Source organism: Mobula birostris, unplaced genomic scaffold, assembly GCF_030028105.1.
Source record: "Mobula birostris isolate sMobBir1 unplaced genomic scaffold, sMobBir1.hap1 scaffold_3927, whole genome shotgun sequence".
In the NCBI taxonomy this organism is placed as follows: Eukaryota; Metazoa; Chordata; class Chondrichthyes; order Myliobatiformes; family Myliobatidae; genus Mobula; species Mobula birostris.
Window position 1 is genome coordinate 2,955 of NW_027277015.1, and position 14,446 is coordinate 17,400.

General features: G+C 57.3%; 1 protein-coding gene across 1 annotated transcript; it reads right to left on the reverse strand.

Moving 5' to 3' along the window:
- Positions 1-2,609: 2,609 nt before the first annotated feature.
- Positions 2,610-12,900, reverse strand: LOC140193134 (tyrosine-protein kinase STYK1-like; the record flags this gene model as incomplete). Its single annotated transcript, XM_072250545.1, has 6 exons — positions 12,813-12,900; positions 9,375-9,446; positions 8,661-8,783; positions 7,278-7,505; positions 6,198-6,379; positions 2,610-2,693 (listed from the first exon to the last, which is right to left on the reverse strand). Coding segments are annotated over exons 2-6 (675 nt in total), but the record flags the coding sequence as incomplete, so codon positions are not given.
- Positions 12,901-14,446: the final 1,546 nt, after the last annotated feature.

Below are 14,446 nucleotides of genomic sequence, written 5' to 3' on the forward strand. Positions count from 1 at the left end.
GGTGTGTTTACAGGGATAGAGAGGGTGTTACACACTGGATGTGTTTACAGGGATAGAGAGGGTGTTACACACTGGATGTGTTTACAGGGATTGAGAGTGTGTTACACACTGGGTGTGTTTACAGGGATTGAGAGGGTGTTACACACTGGGTGTGTTTACAGGGATAGAGAGGGTGTTACACACTGGATGTGTTTACAGGGATAGAGAGGGTGTTACACACTGGATGTGTTTACAGGGATTGAGAGTGTGTTACACACTGGGTGTGTTTACAGGGATTGAGAGGGTGTTACACACTGGGTGTGTTTACAGGGATAGAGAGGGTGTTACACACTGGGTGTGTTTACAGGGATAGAGAGGGTGTTACACACTGGGTGTGTTTACGGGGATAGAGAGGAGGTTACACACTGGATGTGTTTACAGGGATAGAGAGGGTGTTACACACTGGGTGTGTTTACAGGGATAGAGAGGGTGTTACACACTGGATGTGTTTACAGGGATAGAGAGGGTGTTACACACTGGGTGTGTTTACGGGGATAGAGAGGAGGTTACACACTGGATGTGTTTACAGGGATAGAGAGGGTGTTACACACTGGGTGTGTTTACAGGGATAGAGAGGGTGTTACACACTGGGTGTGTTTACAGGGATAGAGAGGGTGTTACACACTGGATGTGTTTACAGGGATAGAGAGGGTGTTACACACTGGGTGTGTTTATAGGGATAGAGAGGGTGTTACACACTTGATGTGCTTATAGGGATAGAGGGTGTTACACACTGGGTGTGTTCACAGGGATAGAGAGGGTGTTACACACTGGATGTGTTTACGGGGACAGAGAGGGTGTTACACATTGGATGTGTTTACAGGGATAGAGAGGGTGTCACACACCGGGTGTGTTTACAGGGATAGAGAGGGTGTTACACACTGGATGTGTTTACAGGGATAGAGAGGGTGTTACACACTGGATGTGTTTACAGGGATTGAGAGTGTGTTACACACTGGGTGTGTTTACAGGGATTGAGAGTGTGTTACACTCTGGGTGTGTTTACAGGGATAGAGAGGGTGTTACACACTGGATGTGTTTACAGGGATAGAGAGGGTGTTACACACTGGATGTGTTTACAGGGATTGAGAGTGTGTTACACACTGAGTGTGTTTACAGGGATTGAGAGGGTGTTACACACTGGGTGTGTTTACGGGGATAGAGAGGGTGTTACACACTGGATGTGTTTACAGGGATAGAGAGGGTGTTACACACTGGGTGTGTTTACAGGGATAGAGAGGGTGTTACACACTGGATGTGTTTACAGGGATAGAGAGGGTGTTACACACTGGGTGTGTTTACAGGGATAGAGAGGGTGTTACACACTGGATGTGTTTACAGGGATAGAGAGGGTGTTACACACTGGGTGTGTTTACAGGGATAGAGAGGGTGTTACACACTGGATGTGTTTACAGGGATAGAGAGGGTGTTACACATTGGATGTGTTTACAGGGATTGAGAGTGTGTTACACACTGGATGTGTTTACAGGGATAGAGAGGGTGTCACACACTGGGTGTGTTTACAGGGATAGAGAGGGTGTTACACACTGGGTGTGTTTACAGGGATAGAGAGGGTGTTACACACTGGGTGTGTTTACGGGGATAGAGAGGGTGTCACACACTGGATGTGTTTACAGGGATAGAGAGGGTGTTACACACTGGATGTGTTTACAGGGATAGAGAGGGTGTTACACACTGGATGTGTTTACAGGGATAGAGAGGGTGTTACACACTGGATGTGTTTACAGTGATAGAGAGGGTGTTACACACTGGATGTGTTTACAGGGATAGAGAGGGTGTTACACACTGGGTGTGTTTACAGGGATAGAGAGGGTGTTACACACTGGATGTGTTTACAGGGATAGAGAGGGTGTTACACACTGGATGTGTTTACAGGGATAGAGAGGGTGTTACACACTGGGTGTGTTTACAGGGATAGAGAGGGTGTTACACACTGGGTGTGTTTACAGGGATAGAGAGGGTGTTACACACTGGGTGTGTTTACAGGGATAGAGAGGGTGTTACACACTGGGTGTGTTTACAGGGACAGAGAGGGTGTTACACACTGGATGTGTTTATGGGGATAGAGAGGGTGTCACACACTGGATGTGTTTACAGGGACAGAGAGGGTGTTACACACTGGGTGTGTTTACAGGGATAGAGAGGGTGTTACACACTGGATGTGTTTACAGGGATAGAGAGGGTGTTACACACCGGAGTCTTTTTCTGGGAACTGCATTCTGTTCTGGTCTCTCCATACTGGAAAGGTCTGCCGAGCTTGGGGAGTGTGCGGAAGAGATTCACTTGGCCCTGGTTAGAGGCAGGAGCCGGGTAGAGAGGATTGGCAAAGTTGGGTTCTGTCAGAGCCTGAGGGAAGACCGGATTGAGGTTTAGCAAAGGCAGGATGGAGGAAGTGGCTGGTATCGTTCACCCCAGGACGCAAATGTCTTCTACCAGAAGTTGGGGCGGTGGTTCTTGGGGGCAGTTGAGGAGCATAGAGGGAGGGTGGGGGGTAGATGGGGAAGATAGAGGTCAGGCGTCGGGGGGAGAAGGGGGCCGGTCGGACTCACCAGGGCGCTGGCCACTTGCTCCGCGATGCTGTAGACCTGTTTCTCTGTCAGGTCGTATGGAGTTGCCTCCATCGTCACCATGTCCTGGGGGGGCGGGGGACAGGGAACAGAGAAGCTGAGATCTATAAGCTCCCCAGTACCGTCTTCGAGCCCTCCGCCCCGTAAGCCTGGTACTTGTTTCCATCCAGTCCTCAGACTGTCCCCCGGGGCGGAGGACAGAGCACAAGACCCAGCCTTTCCACCCCGCCATCCGTGCCTTCCCACCTGCCCATGCGTGTCCCGTATCCCTCTAAACCTTTCCTATCCGTGTCCCTGTCCGAGTGTCGTTCATGTCCCTACCTCGACCACTTCCTCCGGCAGCTCCTTCCACAGACCGACCACCCTTTGGGTGAAAAAGTTGCCCCTCGGGTCCCTATTAAATCTGTCTCCCGTCTCACCTCAAACCTGTGCCCTCTGGTTCTCGATTCCACAGCCGTGGGGAGGAAGTCTGACACGCTCACCCTGCCTGCGCCCCTCGAGGTTCGAAACGCCTCAGTGAGTAAAGAGCTGGCACTTTCCGTGCCCCGTGCACTGGACCCGGGATAGACCGTGCCCGCGTCCGCCCATGACAGGCGGTGATGAGGGTCGAGGGGGTTGGGGAGGAGAGAGAGGGTGGGTGCTCGCGAACTCTTGCACACTATCTCTCTCTCTGTCCTCTCTCTCTTTCCCTCTCGCTGTCTGTCCCTCTGCCCCTCACCTCCCTCCCTCCCTCTCTGTGTCCCCAATGTTGGAATCCCCCGGCGGGTCTCCTGGGGGAGAGACGCCCCGGTCTTCGTCTCAGAGTCTGATCCGATCGTCCCCCGGTCACTGCGATGCAGAAATTTCTTTGGAAACGGCTGGTTCTCAAATGCCTTAAGGTAAAGTCACACCCCTTCTCCTCTCTCCTTCCCTCCCTCTCCCCCCAGTCTCGTCTTTCTTTCTCCCACTCCCAAGCCCCCAGCGCTCTATAATCCCCCTCCTCCCTCTCTCTGCACTCTCACTCTTCCCCTCTCTATACGCTACCCTCTCTACCCTCACGTCCCTTTCTCTCCAACCCCCCCTCTCTTCAACTATCTCTCTCCTCTCTTCCTCCTATTCCCTTCTCTCTCCCCGTCTCTGAACCCTCTCTCCCTCACTCTGCCCCTCTTCTCTTCCCCCTCTCTCCCCTTTCTTTCCTCTCTCCCCCTCTCCCCCTGAACCCTCTCCCCGTTTCTCCCCTTTCTTCCCCCTACGCTGCCCCCTCTCTCTTCCCCCCACTCCCTCCTCCCTCTTTCCCTCTCTCTCTACCCTCTCTCTACCTCTGAACCCTCTCCCCCCTCCGCTCTTCCCTTACCCCTCTCTCTACTCCCTCTCTCTCCCCTATCCCCCTCTCTTGCCCCACTCTGCCCCTCCCTTCCCCCTCTTTCCCCTCTCCCCTCTCTTCCTCCTTATTCCCCACACTCTACCCGCTCTTTTCCCCCTCTCTCTACCCTTCTCTCTCCCCGTATCTCAACCCTCTCTCCCTCACTCTCCCCTCTTCTCTTCCCCCCTCTCTCCCCTTTCTTCCCTCTCCCCCTCTCTGCCACTCTCTCCCCGAACCCCCCCTGCTCTCCCCCTCTTCTCCGGTTCCTCCCCTTTCTTCCCCCTACCCCACCCCCTCTCTCTTCCCCCCTCGCTTCCTCCTCTCTACTCCTTCTTTCCCCCTCTCTCTGCCCTCCCTCCCTGTCTCTACCCCCTCTCCCCCTCCCTTCCTCCTCTTTCCCCCTCCCTTCCCCTTTCCCCTTCTCTCTCCTCTCTCTCCCCTCCCCTCCCCCTTCTCTCCCCTCTCTCTACCCCCTCTCCCCTCCATTCCCCCTTTCCCCTTCTCTCCCCTCTCTCTACCCCCTCTCCCCCCTTCCCCCTCTGTACCCCCTCTCTCCCTCCATTCCCCCTTTTCCCCTCCCTTCCCCCTTTCCCTTTCTCTTCCCTCTCTCTACCCCCTCCCCCTCTCTCTTCCCTCCCTTCCCCTTTCTCCTTCTCTCCCCTCTCTCTACCCCCTCTCCCCCTCCCTTCCCCTTCTTTCCCCCTCTCTCCCCTCTCTTCCCCTTCCCCCTTTCCCCTTCTCTCCCCTCTCTCTACACCCTCTACCCTTCCTTCCTCCGCTTTCCCCCTCTCTCCCCTCTCTCTACCCCCTCTCCCCCTCCCTTTCCCCTCTCTCTCCTCTCTCTCCCCTCCCTTCCCCCTTCTCTCCCCTCTCTCTACCCCCTCTCCCCTCCATTCCCCCTTTCCCCTTCTCTCCCCTCTCTCTACCCCCTCTCCCCTCCATTCCCCCTTCCCCCTTCTCTCCCCTCTCTCTGCCCCCTCTCCCCTCCATTCCCCCTTTCCCCTTCTCTCCCCTCTCTCTACCCCCTCTCCCCCTCCCTTCCCCCTTTCCCCTCTCTCCCCTCTCTCTACACCCTCTACCCTTCCTTCCTCCGCTTTCCCCCCTCTCCCCTCTCTCTACCCCCTCTCCCCTCCATTCCCCCTTTCCCCTTCTCTCCCCTCTCTCTACTCCCTCTCCCCCCTTCCCCCTCTGTACCCCCTCTCTCCCTCCCTTCCCCCTTTTCCCCTCCCTTCCCCTTTCCCTTTCTCTTCCCTCTCTCTACCCCCTCCCCCTCTCTCTTCCCTCCCTTCCCCTTTCTCCTTCTCTCCCCTCTCCCCCTCCCTTCCCCTTCTTTCCCCCTCTCTCCCCTCTCTTCCCCTTCCCCCTTTCCCCTTCTCTCCCCTCTCTCTACACCCTCTACCCTTCCTTCCTCCACTTTCCCCCTCTCTCCCCTCTCTCTACCCCCTCTCCCCCTTCCTTCCCCTTCTTTCCCCCTCTCTCCCCCTCTTCCCCTTCCCCCTTCTCTCCCCTCTCTCTACCCCCTCTCCCCCTCCCTTTCCCCTCTCTCTCCCCTCTCTTTCCCTTCCCCCTTTCCCCTCTCTCTCCCCTCTCTTCCCCTTCCCCCTTTCCCCCTCTCTCCCCTCTCTCTACCCCTTCCCCCTCTCTCTTCCCTCCCTTCCCCTTCCCCCTTTCCCTTCTCTCCCCTCCCTCTACCCCCTCTACCCCTCCCTTCCCCCTCTTTCCCCTCTCTCTCCCCCCTCTCCCCCTCCCTTCCCCTTCCCCCTTTCCCCTTCTCTCCCCTCTCTCTACACCCTCTACCCTCCCTTCCTCTGCTTTCCCCCTCTCTCCCCTCTCTCTACCCCCTCTCCCCCTCCCTTTCCCCTCTTCCCCCTCTCCCCTCTCTCCCCTCTCCCCTTTCCCTTTCTCTCCCCTCTCTCTACCCCCTCTCCCCCTCCCTTCCCCCTTTTTCCCATTCTCTCCCCTCTCTTCCCCTTCCCCCTTTCCCCTCTCCCTCTCTCTACCCCCTCTCCCCTCCATTCCCCCTTCCCCCTTCTCTCCCCTCTCTCTACCCCCTCTCCCCTCCATTCCCCCTTTCCCCTTCTCTCCCCTCTCTCTACACCCTCTACCCTCCCTTCCTCCGCTTTCCCCCTCTCTCTCCCCTCTCTTCCCCTCTCCCCCTTCCCCTTTTCCCCTTCTCTCCCCTCTCTCTCTGTCCCCCACCCCTCGCTCCCCCACCGTGCCCCCCTCACCTTGCGACACTGCCAGAGGAAGTGGAGCAGGTTGCCCGGCTCCAGGGCCTCCATCACCAGCCGGGTCGTCCCCTGCTGTGTCCAGCACCCCTCCATTCGCACCAGGTGGGGGTGGTGGCCCAGGGCAGCCTGGAACCGGATGCGGGACAGGAACAGCTCGGCCCGGCCGGGACTCGCCGATTCTGGGAGAGAGCAGGGAGGGAGGGAGAGAGTGAGTGAGCTAGTTCTCTGTCAGACACCATTCCCCGAGCGACGGCGGACATGTTCTAGCGGCGGGCTCTTTGAACTGGGGAACCAGAGGCAGGCCTCGCACAGGCCTGGGTTACCATGGGAACGGGAGGAAGGCCACATTCAGAACTGGCCCTTGTGAAAGTCGAGGTGACCAGGCGGGCTAATACTTTAGCCCAAGGCCCTAGTGGGCTATGAGTCTATGCTTACCCTGGCAATCACAGTAGGCCGGGGTCAGGCATGGTTACAAGTGGAACGTGACCAGGCCTCATTCCATCCTGGTTAAAATGGAAACCACAGCAGGCCCTGGACAGGCCTGGGAAATGGTAGGCACAGGAGATTCCCTGTCCAGGTCCGGTTACCATGGGGAAACTGGACTAGGTGACACTGGTAACGGTGGGGAAGGGATCCAGCCTGCTCAGACCCGGTCAGCGTGGCTCCAGGAGCAGGATGGTTCAGAACGGGAAGAGGATCGGGCGCCGTGGGAATTGTGGCAGGAGGAGATAGCCTGCTCAGGCCAGGTTATCATGGAAGCGGAATAGGCCCTGTTCAGGCCTGGAGGAGAGGGATGCGTGAATAGGCCTGTCCTGGTCTGGTTGCCATGACAACATGAGCAGGCCCCACTGAGGCCTGGTTGCTGTAGGCACTGGAGTTAGGACCCCGCTTCAAACCCAGTCACCATGGGAACTGGAGTAGCTTCAAAACAGGCCTGACTACCCTGGGAATTGCAGAATTGAGGCCTGGCCAGTATGCTAGGAAGGATCTGGCTAAGATGGGAAGAGGAGGCAGCTGTTCAGGCCTGGTTACCACGAGGGCAGGCGGACGCCAAACGGGGCGAGAGCAGCCCCTCACCCTGCAGCTCCTTGACGACGACGGCCTTCTCCTTCCCAGGCCCCTCAGGCGCCAGCCGGCACAGGAAGATGTCACCGTAACGCCCGCGGGCTATCCACCTCAAACCCCCGACGAGCCTGTCCGCAGGGATCTGCCAAGGCCCCAGCTCTGGGTCGGACGGGGCCTGACCGCACGAAGCTGCATTAGACGGCCTGAGCTCCAGGATTTGCCTCCCTGTCTCTGTGAAGTCTGGGGGAGGTGGGGCGGGGGAGCATTGAAAGACACAGAGTGAATCTCCCTCCTCACCGTCCCATCACACACTCCCGGGGTCAGACACAGAGTGAATCTCCCTCCACACCGTCCCATCACACACTCCCGGTATGAGACACAGAGTGAATCTCCCTCCCCACCGTCCCATCACACACTCCCGGGGTCAGACACACAGTGAATCTCCCTCCTCACCGTCCCATCACACACTCCCGGGGTCAGACACAGAGTGAATCTCCCTCCGCACCGTCCCATCACACACTCCCGGGGTCAGACACACAGTGAATCTCCCTCCTCACCGTCCCATCACACACTCCCGGGGTCAGACACAGAATGAATCTCCCTCCGCACCGTCCCATCACACACTCCCGGGGTCAGACACAGTGAATCTCCCTCCGCACCGTCCCATCACACACTCCCGGGGTCAGACACAGAGTGAATCTCCCTCCGCACCCTCCCATCACACACTCCCGGGGTCAGACACAGAGTGAATCTCCCTCCTCACCGTCCCATCACACACTCCCGGGGTCAGACACAGAGTGAATCTCCCTCCGCACCCTCCCATCACACACTCCCGGGGTCAGACACAGAGTGAATCTCCCTCCGCACCCTCCCATCACACACTCCCGGGGTCAGACACAGAGTGAATCTCCCTCCGCACCCTCCCATCACACACTCCCGGGGTCAGACACAGAGTGAATCTCCCTCCGCACCGTCCCATCACACACTCCCGGGGTCAGACACAGAGTGAATCTCCCTCCGCACCGTCCCATCACACACTCCCGGGGTCAGACACAGAGTGAATCTCCCTCCGCACCGTCCCATCCCACACTCCCGGGTCAGACACAGAGTGAATCTCCCTCCGCACCGTCCCATCGCACACTCCCGGGGTCAGACACAGAGTGAATCTCCCTCCGCACCGTCCCATCACACACTCCCGGGTCAGACACAGAGTGAATCTCCCCCTCCGCACCGTCCCATCGCACACTCCCGGGGTCAGACACAGAGTGAATCTCCTCCACACCGTCCCATCACACACTCCCGGGTCAGACACAGAGTGAATCTCCCTCCGCACCGTCCCATCGCACACTCCCGGGGTCAGACACGGAGTGAAGCTCCCTCCCTGCCCTCCCGTACCTGGGGGTCGTGTCCCTTTCTTCTGCCGGCAGGTCATCCATAGTATGCACCCACCCACGATGCAGGAGGCAGCGATGAGGAGCACCGGGATTATGATGATCTCCGACTCGAAGGCTCGCACCACTGTTGGGGGAAGCGCAGTTCCAGAGGTCAGCTGGGGGGTCCGCGCACGGTCCCGTCCTCGCGCTACTCTCAACCACCACCCCCACCTCCACCCCTTTCCACCCCACCTCCCAGGGGCCTGACCACAGCGAAAGGGGCCGTTGCCGTCGCTGGGCAACCGGGAGCATCGCCGGGGAGACGGAGGTTGTTGCCGGGTGGGACGGTGCCGTTGCCTGGGAGAGAGAGGTCGTACCTGGGGCTTGGTCGGGGAGGTTACCCCGAACAGGGAGGCCTCGGCTAGAATGAGATTAACCAGTGTCTGCGATCAGGAGATGTCCCGGAGCGAGAGGCAGGCTGTCGCAAGGGAGCGAATTCCAGTCATTCCATGGGAACGGCGGGCGTTGTTCGGGGCCAATGGGTTTTTTCCCTGATGGGGAGACGGAGAACGGTGGGACTGACAGACCGGGGTGTTGGGGAGGGGGCGGTAGTGGGGAAGAGAGGGGTGAGAGAGAGAGAAAGACGGGAGTTTCCAGGGGCGGAGAGAAGGCGGCTGAGAGAGGGTGGCAGGGGAACGGAGAGAGAGAGGGGCCACAATTAGGCGCGGAGACCCACCGCACAGATTGTCACCCGATGGACATTCAGACATGTCCTTGACTTCGACCGTGTCCATCTCAGGTCAGAAACCTAGGAATACAGCACAAGAAAGTATTTCAGTGTGGTTCCAGATGGGAGAGAGACTCCCTCCGTAACAGGGGTGATGGGGGAGAGATTCCCTCTGTAACAGGGGTAATGGGGGAGAGATTCCCTCTGTAACAGGGGTAATGGGGGAGGGCTCCCTCTGTAACAGGGTAATGGGGGAGAGACTCCCTCTGTAACAGGGGTGATGGGGGAGAGACTCCCTCTGTAACAGGGGTGATGGGGGAGAGACTCCCTCTGTAACAGTGGTGATGGGGGAGAGACTCCCTCTGTAACAGGGGTGATGGGGGAGAGACTCCCTCTGTAACAGGGCTAATGGGGGAGAGATTTCCTCTGTAACAGGGGTAATGGGGGAGAGACTCCCTCTGTAACAGGGGTAATGGGGGAGAGACTCCCTCTGTAACAGGGGTAATGGGGGAGAGGCTCCATCTGTAACAGGGGTGATGGGGGAGAGACTCCCTCCGTAACAGGGGTAATGGGGGAGAGAGACTCCCTCCGTAACAGGGGTAATGGGGGAGAGACTCCCTCTGTAACAGGGGTAATGGGGGAGACACTACTTCTGTAATGGGGATAACGAGGAGAGACTCCCTCTGTAACAGGGGCGATGGGGGAGAGACTCCCTCTGTAACAGGGCTAATGGGGGAGAGATTTCCTCTGTAACAGGGGTAATGGGGGAGAGACTCCCTCTGTAACAGGGGTAATGGGGGAGAGACTCCCTCTGTAACAGGGGTAATGGGGGAGAGACTCCCTCTGTAACAGGGGTAATGGGGGAGAGAGACTCCCTCCGTAACAGGGGTAATGGGGGAGAGACTCCCTCTGTAACAGGGGTAATGGGGGAGACACTACTTCTGTAATGGGGATAATGAGGAGAGACTCCCTCTGTAACAGGGGTGATGGGGGAGAGACTCCCTCCGTAACAGGGGTGATGGGGGAGAGACTCCCTCTGTAACAGCGGTAACAGGGGAGAGACTCCCTCTGTAACAGGGGTAATGGGGGAGAGACTCCCTCTGTAACAGGGGTGATGGGGGAGAGACTCCCTCTGTAACAGGGGTGATGGGGGAGAGACTCCCTCCGTAACAGGGGTAATGGGGGAGAGAGACTCCCTCCGTAACAGGGGTAATGGGGGAGAGACTCCCTCTGTAACAGGGGTAATGGGGGAGACACTACTTCTGTAATGGGGATAACGAGGAGAGACTCCCTCTGTAACAGGGGCGATGGGGGAGAGACTCCCTCTGTAACAGGGGTGATGGGGGAGAGACTCCCTCTGTAACAGGGCTAATGGGGGAGAGATTTCCTCTGTAACAGGGGTAATGGGGGAGAGACTCCCTCTGTAACAGGGGTAATGGGGGAGAGACTCCCTCTGTAACAGGGGTAATGGGGGAGAGACTCCCTCTGTAACAGGGGTGATGGGGGAGAGACTCCCTCTGTAACAGGGGTGATGGGGGAGAGACTCTCTCTGTAACAGCGGTAACAGGGGAGAGACTCCCTCTGTAACAGGGGTAATGGGGGAGAGACTCCCTCTGTAACAGGGGTAACGGGGAGAGACTCCCTCTGTAACAGGGGTAATGGGGGAGAGACTCCCTCTGTAACAGGGGTAATGGGGGAGAGACTCCCTCTGTAACAGGGGTAATGGGGGAGACACTACTTCTGTAATGGGGATAACGAGGAGAGACTCCCTCTGTAACAGGGGTGATGGGGGAGAGACTCCCTCTGTAACAGGGGTGATGGGGGAGAGACTCCCTCTGTAACAGTGGTGATGGGGGAGAGACTCCCTCCATAACAGGGGTGATGGGGGAGAGACTCTCTCTGTAACAGCGGTAACAGGGGAGAGACTCCCTCTGTAACAGCGGTAACAGGGGAGAGACTCCCTCTGTAACAGGGGTGATGGGGAGAGGCTCCCTCTGTAACAGGGGTGATGGGGGAGAGACTCTCTCTGTAACAGGGGTAACAGGGGAGAGACTCCCTCTGTAACAGGGGTGATGGGGGAGAGACTCCCTCTGCAACAGGGTTAACGGGGGAGAGGCTCCCTCTGTAACAGGGGTGATGGGAGAGAGACTCTCTCTGTAACAGCGGTAACAGGGGAGAGACTCCCTCTGTAACAGGGGTAATGGGGGAGAGACTCCCTCTGTAACAGGGGTGATGGGGGAGAGACTCCCTCTGTAACAGGGATAACGAGGAAAGATTTCCTCTGTAACAGGGGTAACAGGGGAGAGGCTCCCTCTGTAACAGGGGTAATGGGAGAGAGACTCTCTCTGTAACAGGGGTAACAGGGGAGAGACTCCCTCTGTAACAGGGGTGATGGGGGAGAGACTCCCTCTGTAACAGGGTTAACGGGGGAGAGACTACTTCTGTAACAGGGATAACGAGGAGAGACTACCTCTGTAACAGGGGTAACGGGGAGAGATTCCCTCTGTAACAGGGGTGATGGGTGAGAGACTCCCTGTGTAACGGGGTAATGGGGGAGAGACTCCCTCTGTAATAGGGGTAATGGGGGAGAGACTCCCTCTGTAACAGGGGTAATGGGGGAGAGACTCCCATATCAGGGAAGACAGGGCACAGACACTCTTTGATGTGGGAGAGACTAACTTTAGAAATTCGAACATTTGAACTTCTCAGATTTAAATCTGAAACAAGATATTAATGATGTTTTTATGTTCAGTAACCCACAACACAGAAGTTTATAGAATGTGGTACTTCCAGATAAATTGGTTCATTCTGGCTAACCTGTGCCTGAGAGTGTGTGATGGGACGGTGCGGAGGGAGATTCACTCTGTGTCTGACCCCGGGAGTGTGTGATGGGACGGTGCGGAGGGAGATTCACTCTGTGTCTGACCCCGGGAGTGTGTGATGGGACGGTGCGGAGGGAGATTCACTCTGTGTCTGACCCCGGGAGTGTGTGATGGGACGGTGCGGAGGGAGATTCACTCTGTGTCTGACCCCGGGAGTGTGTGATGGGACGGTGCGGAGGGAGATTCCCTTTGTGTCTGACCCCGGGAGTGTGTGATGGGACGGTGCGGAGGGAGATTCACTCTGTGTCTGACCCCGGGAGTGTGTGATGGGACGGTGTGGAGGGAGTTTCACTCTGTGTCTGACCCCGGGAGTGTGTGATGGGACGGTGTGGAGGAAGTTTCACTCTGTGTCTGACCCCGGGAGTGTGTGATGGGAAGGTGTGGAGGGAGATCCACTGTGTGTGTGAATACTGCCCAGAGCTTGTGTTCTTCCTGAAGCACACCCCGTTGTCCCTGCCATCGCCATGTCCCGGTCTCTGAGTCTGAAACCGCTGCCCTGCTGCTTCCCCCTCCCCCACCACCCCCGCTGCCTCCGGCAAAGTCTCCGCATCACCAGCTTTCCTACCTGTCCCTCCAAAGGTCGATCGTGCTGCTGGCCGTAAACAGATCATCACCGTCACCAGCCCGGCTTCTTCCTCGTTGAGCTCCTCCTCTCTCTCTCTGTCCCTCCCTCCCTCCCTCTCTCCCTCTCTCTCTGTCCCCATTCAGCGCCCCAACCCACCGCTCTCTTTCTCTCCGTCACACATCCCGTCCCCCCCTCCCTCTCTGACGCTCCCCGTCTCCCTCTCTAACACACTCACTCACTCCCGGGGTCAGAGACAGTGAATCTCCCTCCGCACCGTCCCATCACACACTCCCGGGGTCAGACACAGAGTGAATCTCCCTCCACACAGTCCATCACACACTCCCGGGGTCAGACACAGAGTGAATCTCCCTCCGCACCGTCCCAACACACACTCCCGGGGTCAGACACAGAGTGAATCTCCCTCCGCAATGTCCCATTTCACACTCCTGGGGACAGACACAGAGTGAATCTCCCTCCCCACCGTCCCATCACACACTCCCGGGGTCAGATACAGAGTGAATCTCCCTCCACACCATCCCATCACACACTCCCGGGGTCAGACACAGTGTGAATCTCCCTCCACACCGTCCCATCACACACTCACCTGCTCAGGTATGTATCCCGAATCATTACACCCACACACAGGCACACACAAGCAAACAAACACACCCACCGTTCAGCTGTTAACGCTCAACATAACGCACGCCCATGAAACGTCCCGGAATCACGCCCCCGCCTCGGCCCAATCGCCTCAGCTCAGTTTTTTTCCGGGCTTCGGGCTTCCTGCTCGACCGGTTAATCGTTAACTCACGAACCACTTCCTCTTCTCCTCTCCGGGAGGCCCCAGGGAGGAGGGAGGGAGGGAGAGAGAGAGATTATTCTCCCTAACGGAGAGGCAGTCAGCGAAGGCTTTAAGACAGGAGCAATATCAGGCCATTCGGCCCGTTGAGTAGTTTCTACCATTCCATCATGGCTGATTTATTCTCCCTCTCGACCCCGCTCCCCGTGACCTCCGACGAATCGAGAACGCACCAGGCTCCGCTTTAAATACACCCAGCGACCTGGCTCCCCCGGTTGTCCGCGGTTACAGATTCCATAGGTTCAGCACCTCCGGCGCAAGAAATTCCTCCTCAGCTTCGTTCTAAATGGACGCCCCTCTATTCCTCTGGTCCTGAACTCTGCAGTATCGTAAACATCCTCTCTATCCGTGTCCTCTGGTCCTAGACTCCCCCACTACAGGAAACATCCTCTCCTCATCCAGTCTGTCCGTGTCCTCTGGTCCTAGACTCCCCCACTACAGGAAACATCCTCTCCTCATCCACTCTGTCTGTGTCCTCTGGTCCTAGACTCCCCCCACTATAGGAAACATCTTCTCTACATCCACTCTATCTGTGCCCTCTGGTCCTACACTCCCCCCACTACAGGAAATATCCTCTCCACATCCACTCTATCTGTGTCCTCTGGTTCTAGACTCCCCCCACTATAGGAAACATCCTCTCCACATCCACTCTGTCTGTGTCCTCTGGTCCTAGACTCCCCCACCACAGGAAACATCCTCTCCACATCCACTCTATCTGCGTCCTCTGGTCCCAGCTTCCCCCACTACAGGAAACATCCTCTCCACATCCACTCTA